At 54.0% G+C, this 25,346-nt stretch overlaps 1 protein-coding gene across 1 annotated transcript in view; it reads right to left on the bottom strand.

Moving 5' to 3' along the window:
- Positions 1 to 25,085, bottom strand: part of DENND2D (DENN domain containing 2D) — a 34,658-nt gene extending 9,573 nt beyond the window's left edge. Inside the window, exons 1-7 of the mRNA XM_074935970.1 lie at positions 24,954 to 25,085; positions 10,129 to 10,307; positions 9,253 to 9,365; positions 8,309 to 8,378; positions 5,126 to 5,203; positions 4,640 to 4,780; positions 99 to 247 (exon numbers count right to left, since the gene is read on the bottom strand). Coding sequence (XP_074792071.1) covers positions 99 to 247; positions 4,640 to 4,780; positions 5,126 to 5,203; positions 8,309 to 8,378; positions 9,253 to 9,365; positions 10,129 to 10,307; positions 24,954 to 25,017 — 794 coding nt within the window. The 5' untranslated portion in view covers positions 25,018 to 25,085. The remainder of the gene's footprint in view (positions 1 to 98; positions 248 to 4,639; positions 4,781 to 5,125; positions 5,204 to 8,308; positions 8,379 to 9,252; positions 9,366 to 10,128; positions 10,308 to 24,953) is intronic.
- Positions 25,086 to 25,346: the final 261 nt, after the last annotated feature.

Here is a 25,346-nt window from a genome sequence, read left to right as displayed (position 1 = left end):
CAGCTGAGGCCTAATCAGCGCGGAGTAGAGCGGAAGAATTACTTGTAGCTCTCTGAAGCTCCCAGAACTAGCTCTCTGGTTAAGTGCAGGGCGCTCACCTGAGCTCCTCTGCCACGAAGATAATCCGTCGCTCCAGAACTGCAGAGGCGAAGAGCCAAAGGATGTTCTCCGGGCTGAGATGCTGCAGAAGGGCCTGAAACTCCACGTGTTCCAGCCAGGAGTCCAGGGGCCGCGTGAGTTCGATGAGCTGTTGGGAAGCAGAGGGGACACGAGTGAGCTAACAAGTCACTCATTAATTCTATTAAAAGCACCATGCAGAAGGTCTCAGACATGCTGGGCTGGGCCCTACCTGCTTCCGTATGGCGGAGAAAGGAGGCAGGAAGGGAGTGTCATGCGTGCGGGGGGGTGTCATGCGAGATCTTTGCAATATTACAATTAGTTAGGATTACTTTTTGGTAGTGCCCAGCATGGGCCAGGCACTGTCCCGCCCAGAGTTCATCGATCTAACAGACCAAGAGTGGGGGAAACTGGTGCACCAAATAAGAGCGTGGCCGAGGCAATAAGTGACCCTACTTGACCGTGTCCTCCCTGGGGATGTGCCTCGATGCAAACCCCTAGCGCAGATAGGCACGGCCTCTGTTTACTGGTGGAGATGACTCCGGCTTGACAGTGGGATAAGATCGTGACAGGCAAGCCATATCTTTCCTGGTGTGCACCATATAGCTATGCCCCAGACTAGAATCGGCACAAGTTCCCAGCGGGGACCAGTCCTCCGCTTCAAAGCTGCTTTACCAACACCATGAATTCATAGGTAATCCCCAATTACCAGTAATCCCCAGGAGTTCTCATCAGCCCCCAGCAGCCTGGCGGAGCTTCTCATGAGGGGCTCTCGGAGTGCAGGGTGGGAGAAAGTGCAGAGACATTGGTAGGAGGAGTCCCGATATCTGGGTGCCATGTCTGGCCTGCCCTGGTTTTGATGGAGGGTATTTTAGGCCTTGTCTACACACATACTTGCACTGGTTTAACTAGACCAGTTTACAAAGCACACCCTTAGTTAACCCGGAACAAACTAGTATGTACACCAGGCCTTAGGGGGGTTGCTTTGTGAGCCTCACTGAACCGGGTGGGTGGTGTTGAATCTTTAACAAAGATATCCTTTCTCCCAAGTGTTCATTAGGCATTGGAGTGTATAAATTCTAGGGCCAGAAGGAACTACTCTGATCATCTAGTCTGAGCTCCTACATGACACCAGCCAGAGAATTTCCCCCAGCGATTCCTGCACTGAGGCCAGTAACTTGTGACTGAGCTGGAGTGAGACACCTAATCTGGATGTTGAGACTCCACGGGATGATGTCACAATAACCTTCATGGTTGAAAATTTGCATCCCAGTTCCAGCGGTAATTTTTCTGACTTCCAGCAGTTGGACACTGATCTGCCTCTGTCCGCTAGCATCGATTCCTGTACTAGCTTTGTCCCATGCAGGTACCTATGCAGCACCATCTCGTTGCCTCTTACATATCTCTTCCAAATGGCCACATTAAGCAGCATCGAGACTGCCACAAAAGGAGAGGTAATGGAGTTGCTGCAATCCCTGTAGTTAGTGGCCATTTGGAATGCCTGTTTCCAGACACTCCTACCCTTCTCTACATCTTTTCCTGTTAGGCTGGCTAGACTTCATTCCAGCCCAGATGAGCTCTTACAACTAATTGGTGTCATTATATTACATGCCTTTGCCAGTCAGGTGAAACCAAACCTCTCGCCAGCCTCAAAAGCTGAGCCCTGGATTACTGATCCAGGAGAAGCCCCAGGCATTCGGAACAACCTCCCACCACTCAAAGTGGAGGACCTTACTTAGACCTTAGTCCAGCCCGGGCTTTGCTGCACATTGGGCTACATTACCCTCTCTCACCCACGCACTGCCAGCTCCCAGCCTCGCCTTCCCTAGCAGCAGCTCCCTTCTCCACTGGCAGTGCTGGATAAGCCGCCACGCTGACGCTTTTGAAGAAAATGCTCCCATCTCTGCAGTGCTGCCAGCAGCCAATGCATGAAGCAATAGGCCAAGTCTTTACACAATCTTACCCTTCTTGCTGCAGCATCACAAGAGATTTCATAACCCAGGAAGTTGGCAGAGCAGAACCTGTGCCAAGCCGGCTCCTGCTCTCAGTTACACCCAGCACCCACTGTGTAACGGGACGAGGTGGCTGCAATGCCCCATTCCAAAACAACCGCTGCATCAGCGCACTGCAGTCAAACCTCTCATGTCAAAAATAGGAATGCGCTGTCTGCACGAGGCAATGCACTCAGCTCAGCCCCCCTTCAAAGCAGAGCAAGTCCCAGTTTGCACCTGTGTTACATCAGCAGCCCCCACCCCAGTGCAGAGGAGGCCTAAAGGCTTGTCTCCATTGCAGGGCTTGCACTGACAGGACTGAATTGTACAACTGCAAACTCCTAAAGCAAAGCCAACGGTACGGAATTAAGCTAACAACAGGCACCAGTAAGGCTGAAACTGATCCCCATGCATCTGTATTAGGGTTTGTTACGCTTTAACTAGATAGGTTTCAGAGTAGCAGCCGGGTTAGTCTGTATTCACACAAAGAACAGGAGGACTTGTGGCACCTTAGAGACTAACCAATTTATTTGAGCATAAGCTTTCGATGAAGTGAAACTCACTTCAGCTCACTTCATCGAAAGCTTAAGCTCAAATAAATTTGTTAGTCTCTAAGGTGCCACAAGTCCTCCTTTTCTTTTAACTAGATAGATATCTAAAATCATAGAATGTCAGGGTTGGAAGGGACCTCAAGAGGTCATCTGGTCCAACCCTCTGCTCAAAGCAGGACCAAGCCCCAGTTTTTGCCCCAGATCCCTAAATGGCCCCCTCAAGGATTGAACATTTAGCAGGCCAATGCTCAAACCACTGAGCTACCCCACCCCCGCAATCTTTTTGTTAAATGGGCACAATTGTCTACTATTAACCCAGTGTCTTGTGTAGAGCACTGCCAGCTGAGAAGAGCAGATGCAAAGCAGTCTCTGCACTCAGCATGAAACAATAGCTCCAGGAGAGGTGTGAATGGCTGCCATTCAACAAAGGGAGGTGTGAATGAAAGTGATTAAAAAGGCCATGCTGTTAACTCTTTCACCGCTGTTTTTGTAGAAACCTTGAGCTAACTGCTTCCCTGTGGCTGAGCACAGTGAGTGTCACTTCTTAGCAAGGGCGGCTGCTGGGGAAGGAGCACTTCATTTAAAGTCCTCGCCGCTCTGATCAAATGGGGGAGTGAAGGCGGCCAGGCTTCTGCTTCCTTGTCCCGAAAGCCCAAGCTTTTGCTGACTCAGCAACCAAACAACTCAAATTAGGAGGGGTCAGCCTAGAATTGTGAGCACGCTGGAAAATCCGGACACACAGTCACATCAGCTACGTGTAATATGACATTCAATAACACAAGGGATCCTGCACGGATTGTATGGGACTGCAGAGGTGGGGGACACAGTGCAGGCTTCTAGGGGCAGTGTCGTGTAGTTCCAGGGACCTGGGATACACTGGTGCAATTCCACCGAAACCAGTTTTAATCCAGATTCACACTGGTGTCTCCAAAATCAGCCTCACGTCCTTCGACCTGACGCCAAACTCCCCAGCTCTTAACCTGGCAGGGTTTTCCCTGTCACTGATGACAATTGCTTACAAATCATTTCTTCGCACAGCTGACTCGGCCACGCCACCCTTGTCTGCACCCGGCATGATTTTGCTCCCCTTTCCCACCATTCAGTCCAATTCACCACACCCCAACCGTGGGCCCCCTGCCACATCTGCTTTCTCCCCCCAGCTCTCATGCTGCTAGGCTTCACTTCTCTCCCCTGGTTGCCTGTTCGAGCCGAGCCCCCCAAAGCATGCTTGGGAGCAGAGTGAGCTGTTCTAGGTGGCACTGGACTTCGAGCTCTGGCTGACATGAAAGGATGCCCAGCACCTCTGGAAATCAGGCCCAAGGGGGTCCAAACTGGGCTCCCAAAATCAGCAGCCTCTTTGAAATCATGGCTTGCAGGCTGCAGGGAGAGGTTGCAACAGCAGCTTCAAGAAGTGTGAACGCCACATCCGCTGGCATTAATGGCTGTTTGTGCTGATAGATCCTCGCAGCAGGACCGACACGGAGCATTTCACGGAGCGCTACACCAGTTGTGTACTGGGCAGCGCCCATCTCACTGCACCTTCCGGCCACCTGGGAGAACCCGGCCATAGCGGTCAGGCTGGAATATGGAACACCCGACCGTCACCAACTCTCCCCCAGAGGGTGGAGAATTGATGGAACTGCTGGCTCGATCGCCACTGGCACGAAGCGGCCAGCTCGTTCCAAGGGGTCGTTCCCTAACCTGTCGTTCCCAGACAGCACAGCCTCGCTCTTCAACTCAGCCAGCGCCCCTTGTCCACCCTGACCTGTGACCCTCGTCTATTACTGCCCCTAGGCAGCCGGAGACATGAAGTGCATTAGCAGAGATTGCACTGAGGAAAGCCTACAAAGCTCCGGCTGGCCCGACGGCCGGACACATGCTCCAGCATGGCCTCCTCTTAGACCAGCTCCTAGGGGTGGAGAGACAGGCCCTGCTGGAGGTCAGCAGCACCCGAGCACAGATTACTGAGCCGACACAAACCTCCGTTCCGGAATCAGGGATGAAGCTTTTAATGGTGACCGTTTTCCCCGGAGCCGGGAAGGGGGATTCGCGGAGGCCCTGCATGAAGGGGTAAATGACGGCCATGGAGATCTGCCGCCTCTTCTCCACTTCATCGAGGATCTATGGGAAGGAGAGACCCGTCAGCCACAGCAAGGCAAAGAAGTCCCCGACTAGCCCCCGCCCAGCCCCCCACCCTCTCTCAGCGGCACAGCAGCGGCTCAGTTGCGTCCTCACTGAGGAAAAGCAGCCAGCACCAGCCTCAACACCACAGGCCTCGTCCTCCTCAGCCCCAGAGAGGTGGCCTTCAGTGCCGTGGCATCACCAGCTGCTCCCCCAGGCAAAAGTCCTTCCCTGCACCGAGCTGTAGATCTGGCAGCAGCAAGACGGGGACCAGCAGCTGCACGAGGCCCGGACCGGGCATGCAGGCTGGGTTAGTGTTTTGCCCGTGAGAGCCGGCGTTCCTACCTTGGAGAACAAGCCAAAGCAGCCAAGGCAGCTGATGATGCAGAAGACCTCTGGGAAACGAGGGCCCCGGCCAACGGGCTGAAAGAAGGATCAGCACACAAAGGGTTAACTGTACCCCACAATCTCTTACCCCCTCTATCAGGTGCACCGAGCCAGCCCCCCCATGCCAACCCCATCACTATGGGGACTGCCACTCGGGGCGGGGCCATGGCCTCTCCGAGGAATGCAAAGCCAGGTGTCAGCAAAGCTAGGAGCCGTCCATGGCTTGGCCTTGCCTGCCTCCCAGAGACCTGGTTAATGATACCACCTGCCTACAGCCCAGCTGGTCCTCCCGGGCTACGTAAACTACAAGTCAGGAAACTTGCAGAACAAGCTGAAAAAGCAAGGAGGCTGGTACCAGCCCTGTTCCTCTCCAAACTCAGCTGCAGGAGATGCCCCACCCCAGAAGCAGACGCATATACACAGTCTCTGAGGCAAAGGGAAGGCGCTTAGGACTCCCGCTGGCCCACAGACCTCCAGAAAAAGGCCCTGCAGGCCGACTAGAGGAATCATTGCGGATGCTGCCCAGCATGCTGCTGGAAGCCCCAGGCACGGGGTGGGGGTGTAGCAGGTCTGGGGAGGGGCACAGGGTAACAGTAGAGACCATGGAACAGAATATGTGTCAGGAAGGCAAGTGAGGCATTAAGCTGGCGGCTAGCTAAGCACGGCAGGTTTGGGAGAGACGGGTCCACAGGCTCATGGTGGGGATAAAGCTGCAGGCAGGAGACACTGAGGCAGGGTCTGTGGTTGGGGCAGCATACTGTAGCCCTGACCCTCCATGCACACCGCCTCTGGAGGGCATCACTTACCCGCCCCGCCACAACGTCTGCCTCCCCAGCCCCGAGGGCAGGCAGCCAGCGGGGCGGCTCAGGAGGGGATTCCGACTCCCTTCCTAGGGTGGAATTCGGGGCCGGGGCGGAGTCTGGTTCAGGAATCGCCGGGCAGAGACGAATGACGCATCGCTTGGCAAAGACCTCGATTTGATTGGGGGGAAGCGCCCCAGCTGGGTGCGCTAGCGCGGACTTGTCTGCACTCAATGCGCACAGAGGCTTTGGCATGCCAAGGCGGTGATCCATGGCGAGGCCTCTCAGGCAGCTGAGCTGGCTTGTCTCCCCGGCCGGGATGCTATGTATTCCCTGCTGGGGGGCATCTTTAGGGTTATTTCAAGAGAACCGAAGCAGGCAACGATTTCAGAGCCCGTTAACAGTGCAGCGCAATTCCCAGCCTGCACCGACCTCTGTCTGCTATCGCATCACGTCAGGCCTTGAACAGAACGAACAGCAAACAGGGCCTTGGTGCTGGGCAGAGGCAGGACCACGTGGGTTCCACAGTTCCTGGCCTGCAGGCTTGTGCTTCAGCACCTAAGCACCAGACTAAAAAAGCTTGTGAGTTCCTAGCCTTTCAGGGCTTGAAGAAAAGCTTGAAAACACGGACTAAGAGTCACCAAAGCCCCTACAGCTTTCCTGAGCCTGCAGGCAACGGAAGGCGCCGCTAGCCTCCTGCTCTCTGCCTGCCGCGTCGACAGTTGAGTCTCCTGAGGGCTGTAATAAACTGGGCTACGTCTGGTTGCGGGGCTCGGTGTACGGCTGGCCGCGTGGCGGCTTGTGAAATACGGGAGGTCAGACGAGATGACGTGGGGGTCCCTTCTGGCCTAGAAGGCTATGGGCACGCCTGCACTTAAATCGCGGCTCGGGCGCAGCTGTAACGCATCTGGTGAAGATACTCTAATCCGACAGGAGAGAGCTCTCCCGTCGACCTCATTCCTCCACCTCCGGGAGAGGCTCTCCAGCTGACATAGCGCTGTCTACACTGGGGCTTTGGTCGGCGTAACTTACGTCGCTCCGGGGTGGGGATTACTCACAATGAATACTGCGTGCAGATGTGGTCGCCCCGTCTCAGAAAAGATATACTGCGATTGGAAAAGGGTCAGAAAACAGCTTCCGAATGAGGAGAGAATAATAAGACTGGGACTTTTCAGCTTGGAAAAGAGGTGATTAAGGGGGATAGGAAAGAGATCTATAAAGTCATGACGGGTGTGAAGAAAGTAAATCAGGAAGTGTTATTGACTCCTTCTCATAACACAAGACCTGGGGGTCACCCAATGACATTAATAGGCAGCAGGTTTAAAACAAACAAAAGGAAGTGTTTCTTCACATGACCTGTGGAACTCCTTGCCAGAGGATGTTGTGAAGGCTGAGACTATGACAGGGTTCAAAAAAGAGCTAGATAAGTTCATGGCTATTAGCCAGGATGGACAGGGATAGTGTCACGAGCCTCTGTTTGCCAGAAGCTGGGAATGGCGGACGGGATGGATCACTGGATGATCACCTGTTCTGTTCATTCCCCTTGCGGCACCTGCCATTGGCCACTGTTGGAAGACAGGACACAGGGCTAGATGGACCTTTGGTCTGACCCAGTGCGGCCGTTCTTATGTTCTAAACCTTCCAGATAAATCAAGTTGATCTGAAACTGCCACCAAATTTCAACCAGAGGCTGAAGAATCTAGTGATCTCCACACAGAATTTAGGGGCATCTTGCCTGGGACAACACAGGGCCTTGAATGTAGGTGACCAACACCACAATACACAGTTCAGCGGCCCTGGTAGCAGTCTTCCACCGCAGCCGAACTGGGCTGGATTCAAACCAGCACCCGAGAGGTAACCATCCATATCTCATCGTCCTGCCTCTGAGCCAGTCAGGCCCTCAAAGGCAGCTAACCAGTCCTGTGCCCGTCTCTCTCAGTCTCTCTAAGGGAGCCATGAAGGAGTACAGCAGTTTCATCATACTAGATGCGGTACCAAGGTGCCCTCCACAGCTCTCCTCTTCCTCCTGCCTCTCTGCACATTTCCCCACCCCCATCCTGCACCTGTCGCCGGTTACCCTTCCACGCACACCCTTCCCCGACCACCTCTTTGTCTGGCATCAGGCCATGCCTGCAGCTGCAGCAGGGCTGGGCACAAGCACTCCCCCCGAAAGCCGACTGCAGAGTGACAGTCTCCTGTAAGCGGTTCCCTGGGGCTAGCTTGGCTCGGTTTGCTCTCCCTGCACTGCCCAGGGGGATGGGGACGCACTGCAGCCAAGCTGGCTGCTCAGGGCGCAAAGGGCCGGCATGAGACCAGATCATTTAAAGCGAGGGATACTCACCAGCAGCCGCCGACAGTAGCCAATCTTTCTGCTGCCGTCAACGTTGGTCAGGACAAACGAAAAGGTTTCACTGAAAGACAAGGAGAAACGTGTTTCCACTGCGCTGCTAAGGGTCGAGGCACGAGAGCCGCAGGAACGTAGCTTGGAGCCACTGAGCGACGGGGCAAAAGGAGGTGGGGAGAGAGTCCCCAGCACTGCCCAAGATGGCAGCCTAGCCCCCTACCCTGCCAGTGACTGACACTCCCAACAGCTGGATCCTCCACTTGATTACCAGTCAGGTCCATTGGCTTAGACTGTCAGCTCCATGGGGCAGGTCCTGTCCAGTCCTAGCACAACGGGGGCCTGGCCCGTGACTGGGGTTTCGAGGTGCTACGGGCTGGCAGTGTGATTAGTGGACAGAGCCCCGGATCGGGACTCAGGAGAGCTGGGTTCTATTCCTAGCTCTGCCACCGGCCTGCTGGGTGACCTTGGGCAAGTCATGACCCCGCTCTGGGCCTCCGTTTCCCCATCTGTAAAAATGGAGATAAGGACACCAACCTGCTTTGTAAAGCGCTTGGAAATCTCCTGATAAGAGCTAGCCGTTTTTGTGATCACAATGAATAATAACTATCAAGAGGAACAAATAGACCACGAAACATCTAGAGGAGAGATGCTCAGCCCTGAGCACTAAGCAGCGTGGGATGATGAAGCACTAACCCCTGGCCAGATAAACTGCAACGGTTAAGAGCCAATAATGTGAAACCTCAGCCAGAAGTGGTTTGATTTTGCAGAAGCCAGGCAGGGAAATTCTCCCTACCCAGGCAGCTCACTGGGTTCCTGTGACATCCAGGCAGTAGGAGGGAGCACGAGGACTCGCTTTTCCTTCCCCGCTCCCTGCCCACGGGCCCCTGCGTGCAGCGCTGGCTCTGGGCTGGTCCCTTAGCCCGTTTCAATCTGGGAGTCACCTGGTGTATTCCGTGAGTGGGGCCCAGTGATTGCCGTCGGGGAAGCAGAAGAGGGGGATGGCTTGCAGCAGCCTCTCTTCCTCCTCCTTCTGGCCCCGCAGTAAGTTCTCACGCTGAAATGAAAATGATACTAGAAGTAAAATCACAATAAAAGAGGATCCAGCCCAGGCCACTGCACAAGGGAAACATCTGGACTCTCTAGCTGGGCTCTGTAGATCACGACCGGTGCGTCGGCAGAGCAGTGCAGGGCCCCGGGACTGAAAGAGCGGGTCACTACCTAGTCCGTTGTCTCTCTAGACTGCCTCCAGGGTGGACACGAGGATTCCCCAGTCTAGTGGGGGAGCATAGGCTTTAAGCGAGAAGGGCAGCATAGCTGTTGGTAGCTGCAAGGCCAGACGCAAGACTCAGCTATACTTGACGCAGCCCACAATGAAGCTTTCCAAGCTGAAAAGGAGGCACCGTGACCACGAACAGAGGTGCATTCTGGAGCCGGGCTGACCCTCCCAAGGGAAGGCAAGAGCCAACCTCCCATCAGAAGCACCATTTTCAACCCTTCTCCTCCTTTCCCCGAAAAGGGATCAAGCTCCTGAAATTTCACATACCGCATCTCTCCCCCAGGTAGGATTCTGCTAGGAGGTGTGGGTTGGGTGGGACAGAAGAAAAGAGTTTGGGGCTCTGATTGAGAGAGCCTGTGCTCAGTCTCCTTTGCACTTCCCATATTCTGGGCCTGTTGGGGATCAGTTTGTCCCCCCCAGATTAAGTTAAAATGGCCTCAGGCTGCTGTAATCTATGTTCAGGCTGCCCAGAGCCCTGATGGTTTTGAGGTGACTTCTAACAAATACGTGCACGTTCTGTAACCAGGACAGGGCTCCTCACCTTTGGGAACTGGTAGATTATCTTGGGTTCGTAATCGCCCCCTGATTTCTTCTTTAGTGAGACCACGACGAGGTATTCAAAGAAGAACTGTCCTGGTGAGTAGCAGAAGGGGCTTCGATCTCCCGGCCTCCTTGCAGATTCGGATTTGCTTTCTTCCTGGGATGCGTCCTGATTTACATCTGTAACCCAAAAATTATGGTGTATGGTGACGTGGCAGCCAATGGGGGTGCCTTTTTTAGTGATCCAGAACGCAGTTCGGCTCAGAGAGCAGGGCGTAATGCACCGGGACCTGCACTGGAAATGGAGAAGGGAGGCAACCAAACAAGGAAACACAGACTGTGGGCTTGTCTATACTGGGATGTTAATTCGGATTAAGGCAATGTGCGAATGTAAAGCATAATAAACTATTCATAGAATATGAGGGTTGGAAGGGACCTCAGGAGGTCATCTAGTCCAACCCCCTGATCAAAGCAGGACCAAGCCCCAATTTTTGTCCTGATCCCTAAATAGCCCCCTCAAGGATTGAGCTCACAACCCTGGTTTAGCAGGCCAATGCTCAAACCACTGAGCTATCCCTCCCCCCAATTCCTGATTAACTCCCTGCATGCATGATTTTATTCTGGAATAGAAGACTCACATTCAAAATTAGCTTAATCCACTTCCAAAATGGATTAAGATAATTCAGAAGAAGAACGTCCACGGGCCCCTTCGCACCTGTAAAACACTGTGTTCACACAAAAAGAACAGGAGGACTTGGGGCACCTTAGAGACTAACCAATTTATTAGAGCATAAGCTTTCGTGGGCTACAGCCCACTTCATCGGCTGCATAGAATGGAGCGTATAGTAAGAAGATATATATATACATACAGAGATGGTGGAAATTGCCATGCAAACTGTAAGAGGCTAATTAATTAACATGAGCTATTATCAGCAGGAGATTATCACACAGGAAGCAGCTGTCATTCTAATGCAACCTACACCAACTCCTATAATGTATTCATCCCAGGATGCATTTGGCCCCCTCCGCTATCAGTTGGATGGTGCCATTAACTTTCACGTTTAATTGCCGGCTGCGCAGGTGACAGGAGAAAAGAGAAACCCCCTGTTCAAACCTGAAAGGAACAGACAAGGGCTGCTGCTATGGAAAAAAGAGCTAATACCACCAGGGGAGAACAGGAAGGGCTTTTACAAATTTGCCAAGGGAAAAAGGAAATCCTAGCGGGTGTGAAAATCGCCTTGCAGCTTCCGGAGAGCAGAAAGTTAAATGCAGTCGCAGTATTGAGCCACATGGGCTATTTCTTAAGGTTACATGAGTCACTCTCACAATGTAACCTAGAAACCTGGGCTCTCCGGGTCACTCCCTCGCTGCTTGTTTAACTTCTACACCTCGCCCTGAAGGAGTACAGAGCAGGCTGACTGGGCCGGGGCAGGGAGGCCAAGCACCTTCTAGCACCAACACAGCAGAGCCCGTGGGTGTGAAGTCCGTCAGAGACCCCGCCCATCAGCAAGGGCAGTATTTTAAAGCCACAAATGTGCAGGGTGCTCCCCCGCTGCAAGGAATCCAGAGTGCGGGATCTCTCAGCCTTCGTTCTGCATTAACGCTGTTTTCTCCGTTCTATGTCCCGAAGAGAAGCCATTGCTATTGCGAAACAGAAAGCCTGGAATAGACAGTGGTCTCCCATCCCGGAACTAACCAAGCCCAGACCTGCTTTGCGCTTTATACCAAGCACAGCCAGGCCCCTTCTGACCCGCAAGACGCTGTGCGCACACACAAAGCAGCTGTCCTTCCAATGCAATGTACACCAACTCCAATAACCTCTTCATCCCAGGATATATCTGGCCGTTATCATTTGGATTGTGCCATTAACTTTCAAGCTTTATTGCCCCCGGAGCAGGTGACAAGTGGCTACAATACAGGGTTATTAGAGCGGGCCAGGGTTGCTCACCCCGAGTCCAAGGCTCAACAGAACAGAAATAACCACAAGTTGCATCACACCAGGGTGGAGGTGTGCAGAGGATCAGCAAAGCACGTGGAGCAAATGCACTTTAGGGCACCAAGAAATCATGAAATGATGGGGCCATATTTATTGCAGTCTATCTGTTCTACCCTGCGCAGTCTGGGAGAAACTGTCATTCCTGTGCACAAAGTGCTCCTAAAGCTGCTATGGCCAGAGCTGGGAGGGGGAAACGTCAGGGAGCATACAGCAGGTGCAACAGGTCCTCCACCACCCCCCTGCCCTGTGGTTGGCATAGGGAGAGGGGGCATAGCCAGGGCTCCCCTGCATTCCGGATACTGGCAGTTAATGTAAGTTCTGCCAGGTGAGTGGCCTGGTGCACAGCTGAGCCAAGATCTCAAGGATAAAACTTCCCACAGCCCCCATTGGCCTGAAACGGCGAACCGTGGCCAGTGGGAGCTGCGATCGGCCAAACCTGCAGACGCTGCAGGTAAACAAACCGTCCCGGCCTGCCAGTGGCTTTCCCTGGCGGGCCGCGGGCCAAAGTTTGCTGATCCCTGCAATAACCTATAATAACAAACCTTAAGGGAAAGTAACATTTTATGAACTTTCATATACTTTTTACAACTGAGATTGCAACTAGGGTAAATTGGTAGGCCCAATTATCACAACAGGCATTAACGAGGGTGACATTTCTATATCTACTCTCCCATTCCTCCATCTTCTTGGAACGCTCAGCTTTCTCTTCAATGACTTGAGAAAGTTCTTGGGGGTTTGAGGGGGATGTCACAGAGTCCCTGGGCGGTGCTCTGGAACTGCTCCCTAAGAAGCCAGTGAGGACTCTGGGGGAGCCTCCTCTCTGGGAGCAGACTGTCTGCAGGACACAAAGCTCACACAGCTTCCACCTTCCTGGGTCTGACCTCGGAGCATTCAGCATCCTCTGCCCCTCTGTGCGCTTCCCACAGCGAGTCCGCCCAGGCGGGGTACTGGGGAAGCCAGAGGGTCCTGCCCCCCAACTCCACAGTCAGACATGACTCTCAGCCAGCCAGTAAAACAGAGGTTTATTAGACGACAGGAACATGGTCTAACACAGAGCTTGCAGGTGCAGAGAACAGGACCCCTCAGCCGGGTCCATTTTGCGGGGCAGTGAGCCAGACAACCACGTCTGTACTTCACTCCTCCTCCCCAGCCAGCCCCAAACTGAAACTCTCTCCAGCCCCTCCTCCTCTGGGCTTTGTCCCTTTCCCGGGCCAGGAGGTCACCTGATTCCTTTGTTCTCCAACCCTTTAGCTCTCACCTTGCAGGGGGGAAGGGCCCAGGCCATCAGTTGCCAGGAGACAGAGTGTCAGCCATTTATGTACACTGGCCCTTTGCTCTGCAACAATTACACCCCCTTATCCCACCCCCTAGAGACTTAAGAACTGCATAGGGGAAACTGAGGCACCCCTACAGTATTCAGAGGAAACATTAAGAACCTTCCCACTTCATCACAGGGGACGACTGCTAGAGATGAATCACAGCATGCAGCTGGGAGGTGTACTCCCTCCATGGGGCCACATCTCAGCGGAGCTAGAACCTCCATGGCCAGTGTCTATACCCATCATGAAGCCTATGAACAGCTCTGCCAATACTCCAGGGTCCCGTGTGGTTTCATACCCTGCTAGTGTAGGACTGCTTGCTCTGAGCCAAACTGATGGCAGTAGAATTGGGCAGATGAGAGCCTTGGATGCAGACAGCATAGTGGCACCCGGGTCTGTCCCTTTCACAGCACTCCGACAGCAAAGGGTTGAATACAAGGCAGGTCTGCAGAAGAGCCTCTCTGCCTTGCGTTCTCGCTGGTGGCATCCATCTTATTTTAAGCAAGCATCACATCCCAACTCGTACAAAGCAGCTTCAGGGCAACCTTGGACTCCAAATTTGAGGCCATCGTTCCAAAAATGCCTTGTTCCCCCAGCTCTGGCCCAGGACCAGATGAAGTAGAGGTGAAGCCTTTTGCTCTAATGGAGGCTCTGTCCCTCTCTGACCAGCTGTAGGAGTAAGCGGGAGGAGGGCTAGAAGGACTGCGTGCATGGTGAGTCACCCTGAAGCCCTTTCTCCTCTGCCCAGAGCACAAGGTCTTGGCTGCCACCCTCTCCTTCTGCCCAAGCTTTGTGGATGGGCTCTCAGAAGGGTGGGGGGTGTCTATCGGGCCAGTTACAACCACCTTCCTCTTCTCCAGTGAGAGGGGGCCCAAAGGTGCAGTGCCATCCTTGTAGCCTGGCACCAGTCTTCTCCTACTGCCCACACGCTGGGCATGCACTCCAAAGAGGGGGGTGTGCAATCCTTAGAGGGTGCTTTGACCTGACATTGTCAGTGACACACTAGGGCCTGTTCCAAACCCCACATTAGCCCAGTCCCCTGATTGCCCCAGGCACAGCCAGGGCCTCCGCACAGGGATGTCCAGCATCAGGAGCAAGTCAGCTTTGAAACAAGTTTCTAAAGGCGAATGTAGTGCCCATCTTTAAAAAAGGGAAGAAGGAGGATCCTAGGAACTACAGGCCAGTCAGCCTCACCTGAGTCCTCAGAAAAATCATGGAGCAGGTCCTCAAGGAATCAATTCTGAAGCACTTAGAGGAGAGGAAAGTGATCAGGAACAGTCAGCATGGATTCACCAAGGGCAAGTCATGCCTGACTAATTAATTGCCTTCTATGATGAGATAACTGGCTCTGTGGATGAGGGGAAAGTGGTGGACGTGTTGTTCCTTGACTTTACACGGTCTCCCACAGTATTCTTGCCAGCAAGTTAAAGAAGTATGGGCTGGATGAATGGACTATAAGGTGGATAGAAAGTTGGCTAGATTGTCAGGCTCAACGGGTAGTGATCAATGGCTCCATGTCTAGCTTGCAGCTGGTATCAAGTGGAGTGCCCCAAGGGTCGGTCCTCAGGCCAGTTTTGTTCAATATCTTCATAAATGATCTGGAGGATGGTGTGGATTGCAGCCTCAGCAAGTTTGCAGATGACACTAAACTAGGAGGAGAGGTAGATACGCTGGAGGGTAGGGATAGGATACAGAGGGCCCTAGACAAATTAGAGGATTGGGCCAAAAGAAATCTGATGAGGTTCAACAAGGACAAGTGCAGAGTCCTGCAATTAAGACGGAAGAATCCCATGCACTGCTACAGACTAGGGACCGAATGGCTCGGCAGCAGTTCGGCAGAAAAGGACCTAGGGGTTACAGTGGATGAGAAGCTGGATATGAGTCAACAGTGTGCCCTTGTTGCCAAGAAGGCCAATGGCATTTTGGGATGTATATGTAGGGGCATTGCCAGCAGATTGAGGGACGTGATTGTTCCCCTCTATTCAACATTGGTGAGGCCTCATCTGGAGTACTGTGTCCAGTTTTGGGCTCCACACTACAAGAAGGATGTGATAAAATCGGAAAGAGTCCAGCGGAGGGCAACAAAAATGATTAGGGGACTGGTACACATGACTTATGAGGAGACGCTGAGGGAACTGGGGATGTTTAGTCTGCGGAAGAGAAGAATGAGGGAGGATCTGATAGCTGCTTTCAACTACCTGAAAGGGGGTTCCAAAGAGGATGGATCTAGACCATTCTCAGTGGTAGCAGATGACAGAACGAGGAGTAATGGTCTCAAGTTGCAGTGGGGGAGGTTTAGGTTGGATATTAGGAAAAACTTTTTCACTAGGAGGGTGGTGAAACACTGGAATGCATTACCTAGGGAGGTGGTGGAATCTCCTTCCTTAGGTATTTTTAAGGTCAGGCTTGACAAAGCCCTGGCTGGGATGATTTAGTTGGGGCTTGGTCCTGCTTTGAGCAGGGGGTTGGACTAGATGACCTCCTGAGGTCCCTTCCAACCCTGATATTCTATGATTCTCCCTCCCTTCCCTGCCCTCCTTCCTTCTTCCCTTCCCACCCTTCCCACTTCTGTTCCTTGTGATCTTGACTCAGGTCCAACCTTGTGATCTAGACTCGGTTCCTGGGCTCCTCCCAGTGCTCAGCTCTTTGGCTACCTTTATTCCCCATCTCCTTTCGTCCTATGCCCATTGAGAATGGCCCCTCCGCTCTGCTCTCCGACCCCTGCGCCTACATTCTCCGGCGTGCGCAGCACTGACACGGAGCAGATTATGGGGGGGGAAGGGAAGGGACCTCTTGGGGCATCAGCCTCATCCCTTTACTCCTTTAGTTCTAGCCAGTGAAAGACGCGGAGAACAGGCAGCTTCTCCTTATCCACAGAGCAGGTGCAACTCAGGCAGCAGCCCAGCGGCTATCACCCCCACAATGCCTCCTGCCAGCTGCGACTAGGGGTAGGAAGATCCCCTCCAAGAAGAGAGGGGAGATCCATTTCCAAATTGACATCACCTGCTCTGAGTTTTTGCACCATGGTCTTCCCGCATTGATTCAACACAAAGGGAAGCTCACTGAGAAGACAAATCCCCACAAAAGGGAAGCTGACACGTGAGAGGAAAAGACCAAACTGGTTTGACTGATGAGCAGTGCACATAGATGCATAGGGGAAGCTGAATGTCCCCGCATTGGCCCTGCAGTGCAAATACCAAACCTGTCTGCCTTAGGCAGTGGGCCGGACGGATACCAGCAGCACCGGGGTAGTACACTCGCAGTATGACAGGCCGGCACACTCCTACATGGGCGTGGAAGGCACAGCTGCTGGGCAACTTTACCACAGAGCGGAACTGCAGTTCATAGACTATCAGGGTTGGAAGGGACCTCAGCAGGTCATCTAGTCCAACCCCCTGCTCAAAGCAGGACCGATCCCCAATTAAATCATCCCAGCCAGGGCTTTGTCAAGCCTGACCTTAAAAACTTCTAAGGAAGGAGATTCCACCACCTCCCTAGGTAACGCATTCCAGTGTTTCACCACCCTCCTAGTGAAAAAGTTTTTCCTGATATCCAACCTAAATCTCCCCCACTGCAACTTGAGACCATTACTCCTCGTTCTGTCATCCGCTACCACTGAGAACAGTCTAGATCCATCCTCTTTGGAACCCCCTTTCAGGGAGTTGAAAGCAGCTATCAAATTCCCCCTCCTTCTTCTCTTCCGTAGACTAAACATCCCCAGTTCCCTCAGCCTCTCCTTATAACTCATGTGTTCCAGTCCCCTAATCATTTTTGTTGCCCTCCGCTGGACATTTTCCAATTTTTCCACATCCTTCTTGTAGTGTGGAGCCCAAAACTGGACACAGTGCTCCAGATGAGACCTCAGCAGTGTTAGGTGCTGCTGCTCCGTCCTCGGAAAGGAGCCCCAGGGACACACCTGCTAGGCACCTAGTACCATGCGTGTCCTTTACTGGAAGAGATTAGATCTGCTGGGTGCAGGGAGGAGCCAGGCTCCTCCTGGATGGTACAGAGGTTCTTCTCAGAGTACCTATGGAAGCTGGGACAGCAGCCTTGTCCGGCATAACTGAGAGCACTGGAAGTGGAGGAAGATTTTCCTGCCAGTGTACAGCAGCTGCGGGAGGTAGCTGCTACGGTCAAAAGGCTGCACTTCCTACTGGAGCGCACCCTCCCTGTCAAAAGGTCACCCTCAGCAAAGCAGCAGGCTGCAGCTAAAAGCAGGATCTGGTTTCTACTGTACTGACCGAATTCAGATGTTATCCTCTGATTTCCAATAATATAAGGGAAGAGAGATCCTGATTAGAATCATAGAATCATAGAATATCAGGGTTGGAAGGGACCTCAGGAGGTCATCTAGTCCAACCCCCTGCTCAAAGCAGGACCAATCCCCAATTAAATCATCCCAGCCAGGGCTTTGTCAAGCCTGACCTTAAAAACTTCTAAGGAAGGAGATTCTACCACCTCCCTAGGTAACGCATTCCAGTGTTTCACCACCCTCCTAGTGAAAAAGTTTTTCCTAATATCCAACCTAAACCTCCCCCACTGCAACTTGAGACCATTACTCCTTGTCCTGTCATCTTCTACCACTGAGAATAGTTTAGAACCATCCTCTTTGGAACCACCTCTCAGGTAGTTGAAAGCAGCTATCAAATCCCTCCTCATTCTTCTCTTCTGCAGACTAAACAATCCCAGTTCCCTCAGCCTCTCCTCATACGTCATGTGTTCCAGACCCCTAATCATTTTTGTTGCCCTTCGCTGGACTCTCTCCAATTTATCCACATCCTTCTTGTAGTGTGGGGCCCAAAACTGGACACAGTACTCCAGATGAGGCCTCACCAATGTCGAATAGAGGGGAACGATCACGTCCCTCGATCTGCTCGCTATGCCCCTACTTATACATCCCAAAATGCCATTGGCCTTCTTGGCAACAAGGGCACACTGCTGACTCATATCCAGCTTCTCGTCCACTGTAACCCCTAGGTCCTTTTCCGCAGAACTGCTGCCTAGCCATTCGGTCCCTAGTCTGTAGCTGTGCATTGGGTTCTTCCGTCCTAAGTGCAGGACCCTGCATTTATCCTTATTGAACCGCATCAGGTTTCTTTTGGCCCAATCCTCCAATTTGTCCAGGTCCCTCTGTATCCTATCTCTGCCCTCCAACGTATCTACCACTCCTCCCAGTTTAGTATCATCTGCAAATTTGCTAAGAGTGCAATCCACACCATCCTCCAGATCATTTATGAAGATATTGAACAAAACCGGCCCCAGGACCGACCCCTGGGGCACTCCACTTGACACCGGCTGCCAACTAGACATGGAGCCATTGATCACTACCCGTTGAGCCCGACAATCTAGCCAACTTTCTACCCACCTTATAGTACATTCATCCAGCCCATACTTCTTTAACTTGCTGACAAGAATACTGTGGGAGACCGTGTCAAAAGCTTTGCTAAAGTCAAGAAACAATACATCCACTGCTTTCCCTTCATCCACAGAATCAGTAATCTCATCATAGAAGGCGATTAGATTAGTCAGGCATGACCTTCCCTTGGTGAATCCATGCTGACTGTTCCTGATCACTTTACTCTCGTCTAAGTGCTTCAGGATTGATTCCTTGAGGACCTGCTCCATGATTTTTCCGGGGACTGAGGTGAGGCTGACCGGCCTGTAGTTCCCAGGATCCTCCTTCTTCCCTTTTTTAAAGATTGGCACTACATTAGCCTTTTTCCAGTCATCCGGGACTTCCCCCGTTCGCCACGAGTTTTCAAAGATAATGGCCAATGGCTCTGCAATCACATCTGCCAATTCCTTTAGCACTCTCGGATGCAACTCGTCCGGCCCCATGGACTTGTGCACGTCCAGCTTTTCTAAATAGTCCCGAACCACCTCTTTCTCCACAGAGGGCTGGCCATCTACTCCCCATGTTGCGATGCCCAGCGCAGCAGTCTGGGAGCTGTCCTTGTTAGTGAAGACAGAGGCAAAAAAAGCATTGAGCACATTAGCTTTTTCCACATCCTCTGTCACTAGGTTGCCTCCCTCATTCAGTAAGGGGCCCACACTTTCCTTGGCTTTCTTCTTGTTGCCAACATACCTGAAGAAACCCTTCTTGTTACTCTTGACATCTCTTGCTAGCTGCAGCTCCAGGTGCGATTTGGCCCTCCTGATTTCATTCCTACATGCCCAAGCAATATTTTTATACTCTTCCCTGGTCATACGTCCAACCTTCCACTTCTTGTAAGCTTCTTTTTTATGGTTAAGATCCGCTAGGATTTCACCATTAAGCCAAGCTGGTCGCCTGCCATATTTACTATTCTTTCGACTCATCGGGATGGTTTGTCCCTGTAACCTCAACAGGGATTCCTTGAAATACAGCCAGCTCTCCTGGACTCCTTTCCCCTTCATGTTAGTCCCCCAGGGGATCTTACCCATCTGCTCCCTGAGGGAGTCAAAGTCTGCTTTCCTGAAGTCCAGGGTCCGTATCCTGCTGTTTACCTTTCTTCCCTGTGCCAGGATCCTGAACTTGACCATCTCATGGTCACTGCCTCCCAGATTCCCATCCACTTTTGCTTCCCCCACTAATTCTTCCCTGTTTGTGAGCAGGAGGTCAAGAAAAGCTCCCCCCCAGTTGGCTCGTCTAGCACTTGCACCAGAAAATTGTCCCCTACGCTTTCCAAAAACTTCCTGGATGGTCTATGCACCGCTGTATTGCTCTCCCAGCAAATATCAGGAAAATTAAAGTCGCCCATGAGAACCAGGGCGTGCGATCTAGTAGCTTCTGCGAGTTGCCGGAAGAAAGCCTCATCCACCTCATCCCCCTGATCCGGTGGTCTATAGCAGACTCCCACCACTACATCACTCTTGTTGCTCACACTTCTAAACTTAATCCGGAGACACTCAGGTTTTTCTGCAGTTTCGTACCGGAGCTCTGAGCAGTCATACTGCTCCCTTACATACAGTGCTACTCCCCGACCTTTTCTGCCCTGCCTGTCCTTCCTGAACAGTTTATAACCATCCATGACAGTACTCCAGTCATGTGAGTTATCCCACCAAGTCTCTGTTATTCCAATCACGTCATAATTCCCTGACATCACCAGGACCTCCAGTTCTCCCTGCTTGTTTCCAAGGCTTTGTGCATTCGTATATAAGCACTTGAGAGAACCTGCTGATCGCCCCTCATTCTCAGTATGAGGCAGGAGCCCTCCCCTCACAGACGTTCCTGCCTGTCCTTCCTCCCGGTATCCCGTTTTCCCACTTACCTCAGGGCTTTGGTCTCCTTCCCCCGGTGAACCTAGTTTAAAGCCCTCCTTACTAGGTTAGCCAGCTTGCTCGCAAAGATGCTCTTCCCTCTCTTCGTAAGATGGAGCCCGTCTCTGCCCAGCACTCCTCCTTCATGGAACACCATCCCATGGTCAAAGAATCCAAAGCCTTCTCTCCGACACCACCTGCGTAGCCATTCGTTGACTTCCACGATTCGACGGTCCCTGCCCTGGCCTTTTCCTTCCACGGGGAGGATGGACGAGAACACCACTTGCGCCTCAAACTCCTTTATCCTTCTTCCCAGAGCCACGTAGTCCGCAGTGATCCGCTCAAGGTCATTCTTGGCAGTATCATTGGTGCCCACGTGGAGAAGCAGGAAGGGGTAGCGATCCGAGGGCTTGATGAGTCTCAGCAGTCTCTCCGTCACATCGCAAATCTTAGCCCCTGGCAAGCAGCAGACCCCACCCAGCCCATGCCTGGGGAGCCAGTGCAGGAGTGCTCATGGCTCTATGTCCTTGCTCATGCTTTGCCTGGTCTAACCTTAAAATACACTCCAGCCACTGCGCTTCCAATATTGGCAGGATCAAGACGCCACCTGTCTGAATCTCTCCACCAGGTATCAAGTGACCACGCACCAATAATTTGTTCCCTTCTGAAATCCCGACACCCCTAACTGGAAATAGCACGGAGTGCCAACGGCACTTTCGGAGCCCCTCTGCCTTGCAAATGCAGCTGAGATTTTGGGGGGAGAGTCATCTTAATGGGTTACAAGTAGCTCTGTGTCCACTCCGTAGCTTGGCAGTCATAAAAACCACCTGAGCTTATCCATACCTTCCACGCCAGCTGGGTTTGTGTCAGTGCATGCTGGGAAAATCTGGGCCTCTATCCCACAGTGCCTCAGCAGAAGATAAGAGTGCCCAGCGGACTTACGCTCTAGGACATCCTACCATACAGGGAGACGGGAGGAAGGAAACTGGGTCAAATTGGTTGCACAGGTCAACCAATGGGCCCCGTGCACACGGAATAAGAAGCGTGCCCTGAACTCCAGCAAGGGACACGTGGTCATTGCCATGGATGTAATCCGGTGGGGTGGTGGGAAAGAACTGGAGACGGGCAATGAGCACCATGACAAGAGCTAGAGAGAGCCAGCCCACCCTGTGGCGGGGACCTTGATCTCCAAAGCACTTTCAGAAACACAAACCAATCCACTCAGAAGTAGGGTGACCACAGGTCCCGCTTTGGCTGGGACAGTCCCCTTTTTAAGCCCTGTCCCAGCTGTCCTGACTTTTTTGGCAAAAAAGGGCATTTGTCTCGTTTGCTCTGGCCAACTGTTCATCAGTTAGCCAGAGCACACGGGACAAATGCCCAGTTTTGCCCCAAAAGTGGGGTGTGACCCCAAGCGGGGTGCAGAGGGATGTGCGGGGGGCAATGCCAGCCCTGCGCGAGGGGAGAGAGGGCTCGGGCGAGTAGCGCAGGCCAGGCCAGCCCTGCACGGGCAGGAGTGGGGGCAGTGGCGTGGGCTGGTGGCTTGGGCTGGTCCCCCCTGGGCCTGGGGGGTGAGCAGCATCGGCCAGCCCCACATGGGGGAGCGGGGGCCACTTACTCAGAAGCCAGGGAACAGCGTTCTGACTCAGGACGGAAAGATCTCGGCTGCTGCAACAAACGTTTACTGCTACGTCTCCCCGTTCGCCCAACATCCTGCCCACACCCCAGCAACTCCCGCAGGCTGCCCTGCTGGTTTGGGGTCTGAGGTGGCTGGGGAGGAGAGGCGTTCACCCTGATGGTGGATCAGCTGGAATTGGTCCCCATCAGTTTGTGAACGGGGGGCGGGGGGGGCAGGTCTTTCCTTGCTGAGGTGGGAGTGGTTCTGGTCTGATGGAGCTCTCTATCAGTGATGACAGGAAAGCGGGGGAGGGAACAGGCCTGGCTGGTGAAGGCTGGGTATAAGGAGGGGGGGACGACAACAGGGAGTAGCACGACCATCTCCGGAGGAGGGGACTGGCCTCCAGACTCCTTCCCACTAAGGGAAGTCTGTCTGTTTGGCTGGGTGAGCGGGTACCGGCAGCGAACAGCTGCAGCTGGAACCCAAAGCGGGTGCAGCTCATTTCCACCTCTTCCTCCTGGTACAGCCTGGCATGACCCTCAGGGGAGAGGGTGTGGGAGGAAGGTGCCTCTGAGGCCCAGTCGACACTGAAATTGCCCGGATTTCACTAAACTGGTTTCTGAATTGAGCGAGTTAAGATCAGTGTAATTTCTTGGCATAGATAAGCCCTGCACACACATCCCTCAGGCTCCTGGCAGCACTGCATGGGGGGTACAGAAGGGACACTTTCTACCTTGTCTACATGAGATCAGAACTGGAATGATTACTATGCTCACTCCGGCTCAGCAAGGCGGTTCCTGCTGAACATCAGACCTTTAAGCACAGAATTTCTTTAATATTTTATTATTTGCATAAAATGTTCCATTTCTCTGGCCACTTTTGCGGTGCAGAAGAATTTTGCTTCATGCTCTGTTTGCAACATGCAGACACCCACCTGCCCTAGCGGAGAGGAAATGGGTTTTCTACAGCTCCACAAACACTTGACAAGTATCAAAAAAACAAAACCAGCCTTCCCCAGAAGAGCCGAAGGGCTTGCCGCTCCAGCGCCCACAGAGCACTAGAACGATGGGCATGCAGATTCCTGGCAGGGCGGCCCCTGGCCTCCACTCCTCCCTGGGCGCCACATGGCAAATGCCACATGATAAAATGAAGGCCCAGCCAGTGCTGCCCCTCTAAAGTGGCGATCCTCAGCCTTGCCTCCACTTCTATCAAGCCTGGCATTTGAATTCAGGCAGCACCGAGCCCGGGGTATCTGGGACACTCAAAGCACCCTGTAAATGGTCTCTCTTGTTGCCCGGTCCAGAGACCAGTGAATATTTCAAGGTACATTATTTTGCAAGCAGTCTCCCCGTTCTCCAATGATGGTTAGAATGTTTTCCCAGCACTGCTGCAATTCTGAGCTGACTTTAGGGCCCACTATCTTGAGGACTGATAAGAGCCAGACCAAGACAGGGCCAAGAGTTAGGGCTGGGACTTGGGAGACTCAGGTTCTAGTCGATTCGTCCTGGGGGGGCAGTATCTCTCCGTGCCTCAGTTTCCCGCCCTGTAAAAGGGGGAGAGTGGCACTGCCCTACCTCGCCAAACAAATACAAGTCAGATTGTGCCCTGCTCGGATTCTCCAGTAACAGAGGGCATATACGTACCATACGTCTGAATCTATACCCTGTTTAATAGCTTATCCCAGCAGCATTTCAAGGGTGTAAAACTAGAATGTGCATGGCCCCCGCATGCTGGGCAGAGAGGTGTGAATCGGGAAGGCGGGGCTCTGCAGAGGTGTGAATGACCGCGGCAGGTCGGGGCACCGGAGACTTGGCCAGCGGCTGGGAGTTCGTGTGAGCTCTCCACCCAGAGCCTGCCGGGCTAGGGGAGGGGAGGCCGCAGGTGCCCCGGACAGGCAGGATTCAGAGCCAGCGGATTTCAAAGCGGCTTGGGCAGAGGGAGCCCCGTAAAGCCCCCTCGCAGCGGCACGGGTCACCGCGGGAGCGGGCCCGATCCTGCCTTCCGAGCTCCGCGTGGGTCGCCGGGGCCAGCGCTGCCTTCCCGCTCCGGGCCGCGGGAATCCCAGGCTGCTGCCCCCGCAGGAAAGTCCCGGATCCTCCTTCCAGAACAGCTCCCAGTCCCGAGCCAAGCGCCTGGGGGGCGGGGGGGGGGAGCGCGGCGGGGGGCGCGCGGCAGTGGGGCAGGGAGACTCTGGGGGGGGAGAGGGGGCAGCAATGGGGCAGGGAGACTCTGGGGGGGGGAGGGGCAGCAATGGGGCAGGGAGACCTGGCCGGGGGGGAGGAGGGCGCAGCAATGGGGCAGGGAGACCTGGCGGGGAGGAGGGCGCAGCAATGGGGCAGGGAGACCGGTCCGGGGGGGGGGGCGCAGCAATGGGGCAGGGAGACCTGGCGGGGGGGGGGGCAGCAATGGGGCAGGGAGACTGGGGGGGGGGGAGGAGGGCGCAGCAATGGGGCAGGGAGACCGGGCGGGGGGGGGCAGCAATGGGGCAGGGAGACCTGGCCGGGGGGGGGGGAGCAATGGGGCAGGGAGACTCGGGGGGGGAGGAGGGCGCAGCAATGGGGCAGGGAGACCTGGCGGGGGGCGCACAACAAGGGGTCCGGAGCGAGGCCAGACGCAGGACGCGGGTGGGGCTGGGGGGTCCCCCCCGCCCCCCTCACCTCTCCGGGCCAGCCGGCGCCGCACGCTGTTTCGGAAGAAGCTGGCGATCCCCGCCCCGGCCATGCCGGCTCCGCTCGCTCCCCTCGGCAGCCGCGGCGCCCGGCCGGCGCGTCCCTCTGCAGCCCGGAGCGGGCACCGCGCTTCCGCCTTCGCTCCCGGCCGCTTTCGCTTTCGGGGGGCGGAGGGAGCGTTGCACACCTGGGGGGGGGAGAGGGGGGAGCTCTGCACACCTGGAGGAGCCCTCATAGGGGGTGAGGAGCTGCACATATGGGAGGGAGAGGGGCAGAGCTGGCTGCAAACCTGGCGAGGAGGGCAGGGCCCTGAACCAGGTCCTTGGGGAGCTGGCTGCACACCTAGATGGACGGCAGAGCCCTGACCCCCCTGGGGGTGAA

The sequence above is a fragment of the Natator depressus genome, chromosome 21, assembly GCF_965152275.1.
Source record: "Natator depressus isolate rNatDep1 chromosome 21, rNatDep2.hap1, whole genome shotgun sequence".
In the NCBI taxonomy this organism is placed as follows: Eukaryota; Metazoa; Chordata; order Testudines; family Cheloniidae; genus Natator; species Natator depressus.
This window is presented reverse-complemented; position numbering and strand designations above follow the sequence as displayed.